Source organism: Perca flavescens, chromosome 7 (assembly GCF_004354835.1).
Source record: "Perca flavescens isolate YP-PL-M2 chromosome 7, PFLA_1.0, whole genome shotgun sequence".
NCBI lineage: Eukaryota > Metazoa > Chordata > Actinopteri > Perciformes > Percidae > Perca > Perca flavescens.
Window position 1 is genome coordinate 7,416,748 of NC_041337.1, and position 8,720 is coordinate 7,425,467.

Sequence of the window (8,720 nt, forward strand, 5' to 3'; positions counted from 1 at the left end):
TTTCAACCAATTTTTCAAAAGAAATGACGTGGATTCAATTTCATAGCATTTGAATTTTTTTTTCTTTTCTTTTTTTATAAAAGAATGTTGAAAAAAGTGAGAAAAATGTTGGGAAAAGCTTCAAAAACGTGGGGGGGGAAAACACACAAAAAAACGTCAAAAGGTGCAGAAAAAAACATTGGGAAGAAGTGACAAAAACGTCAGTGGAAAAGCAACAAAAGTGTAAAAAAAAAAAAAAAAAAAAGACGTCAAATTTTGACCCAGAAAAACAAAAAGTTGCATGGTTGACGGGAAGACAACGCAAGGGTTAAACACATTTTAGGTACTATCTATCTATCTATCTATCTATCTATCTATCTATCTATCTATACAGTACAGGCCAAAAGTTTGGACACACTTTCTCATTCAATGAGTTTCCTTTTTATTTACATTGTAGATTCTCACTGAAGGCATCAAAACTATGAATGAACACATATGGAATTATGTACTTAACAAAAAAATGTAAAATAACTGAAAACATGTCTTATATTTTAGATTCTTCAAAGTAGCCACCCTTTGCTTTTTTATTAATAAGGGAAAAAATTCCACTAATGAACCCTGACAAAGCACACCTGTGAAGGTAAAACCATTTCAGGTGACTACCTCATGAAGCTCATTGAGAGAACACCAAGGGTTTGCAGAGTTATCAAAAAAAGCAAAGGGTGGCTACTTTGAAGAATCTAAAATATAAGACATGTTTTCAGTTATTTTAAATTTTTTTGTTAAGTACATAATTCCATATTTCATTCATAGTTGTAATGCCTTCAGTGAGAATCTACAATGTAAATAGTCATGAAAATAAAGAAACACATTGAATGAGAAGGTGTGTCCAAACATTTGGCCTGTACTGTAGATAAATATGTTTTCTCATGACAAATCATCCTGACCCACACAGCAGCATGCAGCGCGTATGCCACAACATTATTCGTAATAAGTGCCTGTGCAACCTTGCTGTGTTGACATTTAGATGTGGTTTTTGTGAGTCATTTGCACCGTTTTAACTTAGTCTCTGTCGCTCCGATGGTGTGTGTTAAGGAGCCTCTCTGTGCCCCTCTGTCAAGTCATTCAGCTTTGTGGGCAAACAGATAATCCGCCGAGGAGCTGTTGAACGGCTGCTGTCATGTTTGCATTCACCAAGAGATTCTGCAAACAGCAGAGCTCGGAAGTTTGTCCAGGTTGTGACCGTTGGGCAATTAATCCCATATGTCTGACACGAGTTGTGTGCGGTGTAGGAAACCCTGCTAAAAATGACAGAAGACACTCGACCCCCTCTCTTTCCTGAATATGAACTTCTGCCATCGGGGGGGAAGATTTCGTGTGCCGAGATGTAAAACAAACTGACTTAACGGACGTAAGTTATCGTTTATCCCAACCTCTATCAAGCTGCACAACAAGAGCAACGTGCAATAAATACACCAGCACTTTTTGCACACGGTCACTTTTTAAGATGTCGTATTCACAAACATGTTTTTATGTTGATTTTATGCTCGATTTTAGAACGGTTTCTCTGTAACGTGTTTGTAGCACTAAGCCCAACATAAATGTCCCCCTCTGGGACAATAAAGTCTGTTCTATTCTATTCTAAGAGGACTGTCTGTCAACTAGTCTCTGTAGCGGAGTCTCAAAAGGCTCTTTTGGTAGACATAACTACCAGACGTCACTCGGATTTTGTAGAAATTGATCAAAATCTTTGACACGCTTGGCTTTACTCATGGGCATGTCGAATACGCGATGCTTGCTAGAGTCATTATGTCAGCACAGGTTGGAAGAAAAAACTGATTTGCAGTTTGTTTGGATAGTATAACCCGATCTAGGCCAAAAAGAGGCTTAGTGTAGGCAGCAGCCGAAGAATGCATTCGTAACATAAATGTCCTGCTTTTGGAAGATTTGTGTACTGGATAAACAAACCCTTTCAGAAAATGTTGCTATTGTTGCTATTTAAAGCAGTTTGAGAGACAATTCATGGATGACAGAGGTGGCTAATCAGAGCTTAATGCAATGGTCACTGGCTTGAAAAATCAGGGGCATACGATACATACACAAAATGCAGTCAATTCTATAGTTTGGACTCCTTTTTTATAGCATGTAGTTTAAAGGATAAATCAAAAACAACATGTTAGACCATCTATAACAACTTCCTGGCTTCCCTACCCTGTCTGTAGCCCATTTGTACCTACTAAAGACATATCCTTAAAATCCTTAAAAACAGGTCATGAGTGTCTGCTTTCATGTTAGTAAAAGGCTCAGTTATTTCCAAAAACACATGGGTAGTTTATAGCAAATGTTACTCAAAAAGAGTGTTTGTTGGGAACTATTTTCAGCGACGGATTAATACACAGTTAATGCTCTAGTGAGTATTTGGGGCAGCAGGACGATGTATGTGGGATTGAGTCAGAATGAAGTACAGTGTGTGTTCATGTTGATGAAGGAACAGTATGGCTTTTTAATAGATTTTTGGAAAACAAAATGGCTAAGAAAAATAAAAGAACCTCACCAGACAGGTCCACTAAAGACGAGATCAGCGCTGAACCGTACAGGCATTAACGCTCTCTTGGCCTCTTCACCTGATCGTGTTAAACGATGCCTCAGATTGTAATATATTTGATGAAATGTGCAACAAATACTCAGTAGCTGCCATGATTTACTAGTGAGGATTAACACCTTAACATAATCACATCTTTGTGTGGTTGTTCAGGTCTTGTTGATAGAGACATTGTTGCTTTTTCCCCCCATTGTATTATTATCATTATGTTGAATGTGTCAATGTAAGTACTGGCATCAGTGGTCCATCAATATGAAAGATTTAAAATGCCTAATAAACGCAAATCAAAATACAATAAGTTATGTGCATGTCCTTTTTATGTGGCGTATGCATTTACTGTGACAAAATTGAATGATTTTTTTTTTTTTTTTAATTACAATTATTTAGACTTTTGTCTTTACTGAATGAACTGAACTCTGACCTGAACGTTTTTTAAACGGCTAGTCAACGGGGACATTTTGTGTCTCGTCCAACTTCGACGTGCATATTTGCGCCTTTGAATATTTGACCAACAGCAAAGCGGACGAGAACGGAGAGAAGAAGAGCTTTTTAACCGTTTTTATTGAACCTCCTCTGTTGGGAGGAGCCTACAATCTGCTCCACAACAGAGGAATTGTTTGCAGACAGATGATGATGCAAATACATCTTTTGATGTGTACATAATGATGAATACATCCGAGCTACCAAGCTCGTTAGCCTGGAGAGCTATCATCAGAGGCACTGTACCTGGGTCCAGCACTTAGTGCCGCCCAAGACGACTGTGATTGGTTTAAAGAAATGCTAATAACCCAGAGCACGTTTCTCTCCCATCCCACAATGCTGTGTGGACTAGCCAGACCCTCCTCCGCGGAGCTGTGGAGGAAGGTCTGGCAATGCGAGACTTAAGTGCCACCCAAGACTTACAGTAGATCACCAAATGGCCTTGTGAGCAGTCACAATGTCACTAAACTAGAACCAAATTTTTTCGCACTACATTTATTTATATTCTTAAACATTTTTTAATATATTAGGTCTGAGGTGACGTTTGGATGAACAAGAATACAGTGTCACAAACTGGCCAAAGGTGTAAAAAAAGCACCTGAGTCCCTTTCTGTTCCCGGGCCTTTAGCAGGAGTGTGCAGAGAAATGGGGAGAGCAGGTGTAGGATATGGCTAATTATAGGTGGATGAACCGGACCGGAAAAAAAGAAAGAAAAAATTAAAACAAACATCTCTCCCCGGGCTTCCAGAATAACATGGCTCACACAGCAATATCTGTTCAGGGGCAAACCAACTCTTTAGCTACATTAATCAATATTTGTGTCATTTTCTTTCTCATTTGGCCAGAGCTTTGCACAAATTTGCATCTCCTCATCCCGCTGTGACATGCAAATCGTTCGGACGGATAACCACAGGAGTGAAAACCAAACTTCCATCAGCTGCTTTGTTTGAAAGCCGCGGAGTGAGAGGCAGCGCTGTGCAGCGAGGCCTTCGCTTTCATTGATATAGTTCATAACAGACGTCACAGGAGGAACGGAACGTACTGCATGCAGGCTGCAGATGCAAACGTGTAGAGAGATGTAAGAGATGGGGATTTCTCCATTTGTACAGCATCACATACTGGATGTATAAATAACATAAATAAAATGTAAGCTTCATCAAACGTTTCGTGTTTCAGGCTTTACAAAGAGAATGTTTTCAGCTCTTCAGGTTCCAGAATAAACGCACGTCTGACTTCATCCAGTAACGCGGCTTTTGAAAACTCCTTCGTGCATCAACTGCACCAACAACATCGAGCTCAAACCCTTTCAAATCATTCTCTTATCCAGCGGTGGAATGTAACTAAGCACATTTACTCAAGTACTATACTTAAGTACAAATGTTGAGGTACTTGTACTTTCCTTGAGTCTTCTCATGCCACTTTCTACTTCTGCTCCGTTACATTTCAGAGAGAAATATTGTACGTTTTACTCCACTACATTCATTTAACAGCTTCAGTTACTTTACACATTAAAGGGATACGCCACTGTTTGTTGAAATGGGGCTTATCATGGTCTCCCCTAGCTGTAGATAGGTGGGCCAACGCATTTTTTGTGCATGCATTGTTTTAGTCCGGTGCAACACCGGCAGTGCCGCCGCTAGCGGTTAGCTTAGCGTAGTGAATGGAATCCTATCCTAAACCTGCTGGTTAGCATGTTGTGAGTAAAAATGAGCCAACAAAAGACAAAAAAAAACAACCCAATTACTGAGACAAAAAATGCGTTGGCCCACCTATCTACAGCCAGGGTAGACCATGATAAGCCCTATTTCAACTAACGGTGGCGTATTCCTTTAAGATCTTTGCCCATAAAACACATGCAGTTTAAAAAATATGCCGTTTTATTAGAAAGTGAACTAGCCGACAATATAAGGGCCTACAAGTCCAACTGAAATGATTAGACCATTAAACACACAACTGTTTGGATCCTTTACAGTTTCTAAAATGTGAGGATTACTTTTAAGTACATTTTCCTAATAATACTTACAAACTTTTGCTTAAGTAACATTTTCAATGCAGGACTTTTACTTGTAACAGAGTATTTTTACGGTGTGGTAATAGTAGGATCTGAATACTTCTTCCACCACCCTTATACCCCCTCAGACTTGATGTACTCCCAAATGCTCTGACATCTCAAAAACCTTTGAACCATCGTCAGCATCAAGCCCTGCTGCCACGGCCTTTCTCAACAACCTCCATCTCTCTGACACACCTCCTGGATTACCGCCGTGTGAAAAGGGCAGACACAAATGGCGACGAGATTTCCACCCTCCGAGTCTGCTGTGATCCGCCAGAGCTCTGGAGCCGCTGCACAAAACCACCGAAAAAGAAAAGAAGAAGCAAGCAGCTGCCGCACTCAACCTTTTTACTCTCCACTGAAACCACCGGGCCGAGGTGCTAAAAACTATACCAAATAGTGTGTACTCACCAAATGGAAGTTCCATACTTGAAGTGACTTGTGTGTTTACATTGACCATTTCGTCTTCTGCTTCCTCTCCAACATGTGTTTAAAATCCGCTTTTTCTCTCCCTCCCCATGAGGTGTAAAATGTGGAAGTTTGGCGCAGGTTGCTGTAGCGGGAGAAGGCTTTTGTTGGTGCAAGGTAAGGCCGGTGTTGCTGCGGTTATCTTATTGATTTTCCTAATCTGGGCAAATGTGGGTGGGGAGGTTAAACAGTAACCAGGCTCGTATGGACACCTATCTATATAGCAGCTGTAACTAAGGCAACATGATGATAGAAACTCAAATAAACATGAAGTTATTATGTGCGTTTCCCTCTTTCTCATCACTAAATAGCTGTTTTTCTAGATACAGATTAGGAGTGAATAGGAGCGCTGAATAAGAAACTGAATTGATGCTAAAAGGAGAGAGAGAGAGAGAGAGAGAGAGAGAGAGAGAGAGAGAGAGAGAGAGAGAGAGAGAGAGAGAAAGCTGGAGGGTGGAGAGTGACATAAAAGACAGAGGAGTGGAGAATGTACCGAGGGTGGCAGCGGATAAAGTGTGGATGATGAGGGGCGTCACCAGTTTTGTTTTGACCGAGGGGAAAATGTTGCCGACGGATATAGAATTGGGCCTGAATCACCTGTGGATGGCAAAACACCCACCGACATCTCATTTTAAAATCTTAGATTTTCAGTCTCCCGGGCTGAAATGGAAATGTCCCACCGGTTTCACTTCATAATGGCAAATTTTGCATCATGCAGTTCCATCTGATACAGCTGACTAATTTCACCAGCAAGTGTACATGTTTTCTGAGGTGTTTAACATGATTTACTTGTACAAGCGTGTAAATATTAGACATGATAAATTGGACGTCGGATTGATCACTTTCTGGTGTCGCAAGAGCATGAAAACCAAGGCACTCTTGTTGAAGAAAATATTTTAAAATCCTTTATTGATGCGGCTAATGCATAGCAAAAGGTAAAAAAATACGCACACACGCGTTGCGGCACACGGGCCTTCTTCAGGCTGACTAACCAGAAGTATGGAGTTTGTGCAATTTACAGTCTCTTGAAGATTCATTTGACACCTTTTTGCTTCCATACTTAGAGTTAGATGAGGAGATCGATCCAATCTCATATTACATATACTGTAATACAGCCCACAGCCAGTTAGCTTAGCTTAGCATAAAGGCCGGAAACAGGGAGCAGCTAGCCTGGCTCTGTCCAAAGGTAACTACTAGCACCTCTAAAAGCTCTTTAATCAACACGTTACGGCTCGTTAATCTATAAATTGTGGTTTTACGGGGACTATTTCTTAGCTGGCAACTGCAATGTGACGACAAGACATCAGGAGAAAAAGAAACACAACACATGTAACTCTCAGCAAGAAAGCGAATAAGCGCATTTACCAAAATGTCGAACTATTTCTTTAAGTGTCTGTGGAGGCATTAACTGGTGATGACACAACACTGCCAGTCGTTTTAAAAGTATGGATGTCCATTTCCTTCCGATTTCTTTGTGTTGGCATTTTAAACTGTGGATAAATGGTGGATTTCTGAGGACTATGGTTAACTGCTCCTCAGATCTCTGCAGGGTAAATCCAGACAGCTAGCTAGACTATCTGTCCAATCTGAGTTTTCTGTTGCACGACTAAAAACTACTTTTGAACGTGCACATGTTCCACCAAAACAAGTTCCTTCCCGAGGCTATTTTACATCGGCGCTTAGCACCGCCCAAGACGATTGTGATTGGTTTAAAGAAATGCCAATAAACCTGAGCAAGTTTTTCTCCCATCCCAGAATGCTGTGTGGACAAGCCAGAACTTCCTCCGCAGAGCTGTGGAGGAAGGTCTGGCAATGCGAGACTAAGTGCCGCCAAGACATCCAGTAGATCACCAGCTAGCATTGTGAGCAGTCCCAATGTCCCAAAACTAGAAACAAATGTTTTCACGCTGCAGTTATTTATAATCTTAAATTTTTGTTTATATAATAGGTTTTTCAGAGATCAAGTTCATGTTCTAAGTCACTGTAACTGTCTGATTACATTGGTTACGTTTGGATGAACAAGAATACAGTGTCACAAACTGACTAAAGGTGTAACAAAAGTGCCTGAGTCCCTTTCTGTTCCCGGGCCTTTAGCAGGAGTGATAGCAATAAGTTGCTGCAGTAGAGTGCAGAGAAATGGGGAGAGCAATGCTGTGTGATCTTGCCAGGGTCTGGCAATGCAATACTACAGTATACATAATTCCCGAACTTTACAGAAATGAAGAGTAAGCTGCCAAATAAACGGTCATTAAAGTCACCAAAGTGCTGAGCTCTGGTGCTCTTTACACTTTTGTTAGTTAGGAACTTTGTTTTCCGGTTGAAAATGGTTCCCATATCTAATATTGTACAGGTTTTCTGAGAAAGTGTGTGTGTGTGTGTATTGGTTGGAGGCCCATCTGATTTCCTCATATTTTCGACCATAAAAGCTGCATTAGCCTCCGGTTTTATGGCACAGAAAGTCTCCGAGGGGTAAATCGAGAGATGTAATGAGGGGAAAGGTGGGACAGAAAATATCCTCCAGCAGCAGTGAGTAAACACAAAGTAGTGAACGGCGGATTATACATATGGACGATACCATACATATGGATGATACCGCGTTATTGGTCATTAATAACTTCATTAACGTTCAGTCACGGCAGAGCGTGAATTAAAACATTCACTGGACTGATTTGACACTGAAAATATGAATTTAGGTTAGAAAGAGATTTAATAACACATCCAAGGTTATAGTAAATATAATCTGTACAAAAAAAGTGCTAAATTGTTTGGTCAATGCCTCTCAAAGTCACAAACCAACAAATTCATCAATAAAAATAAAAGTGCAAAAACTCTCCGTAGATGTCTTTAAGAAGTATAAAAGTATGAAAGAAAATTACTTCTTTTGTTTTCAATATTATTTTGTTACTAACCAACAGCGATAAAAATATAAACATTTATACCACTACATTAACGTGTGTAAAACATTCATTAATTAAGATTTCCTTCGAACATAGTGGTAATTGGACAGCTGCATAATTTTCTTATGCAGCCCTTGTGTCGGTAAAACTTGACTTTACATGGATTATGAGTTTGTATTGTTTTCTCCATCTAACATTAAAAACACATTGAAAAACCCTGTGTTGTGTTAATTTCTTGCGA

At 40.1% G+C, this 8,720-nt stretch overlaps 1 protein-coding gene across 4 annotated transcripts in view; it reads right to left on the reverse strand.

Annotated features, from left to right (window-relative positions):
• Window positions 1-8,330: 8,330 nt before the first annotated feature.
• The window catches only part of r3hdml (R3H domain containing-like), an 11,176-nt gene continuing 10,786 nt past the window's right edge, over window positions 8,331-8,720 (reverse strand). For all 4 annotated transcript variants that reach the window (XM_028583666.1, XM_028583664.1, XM_028583667.1 and 1 more), the window contains exon 7: window positions 8,331-8,720. This exon is cut by the window's right edge and continues 119 nt beyond it. In XM_028583666.1, the coding sequence (XP_028439467.1) occupies window positions 8,707-8,720 (14 nt within the window). In that variant the 3' untranslated portion in view covers window positions 8,331-8,706.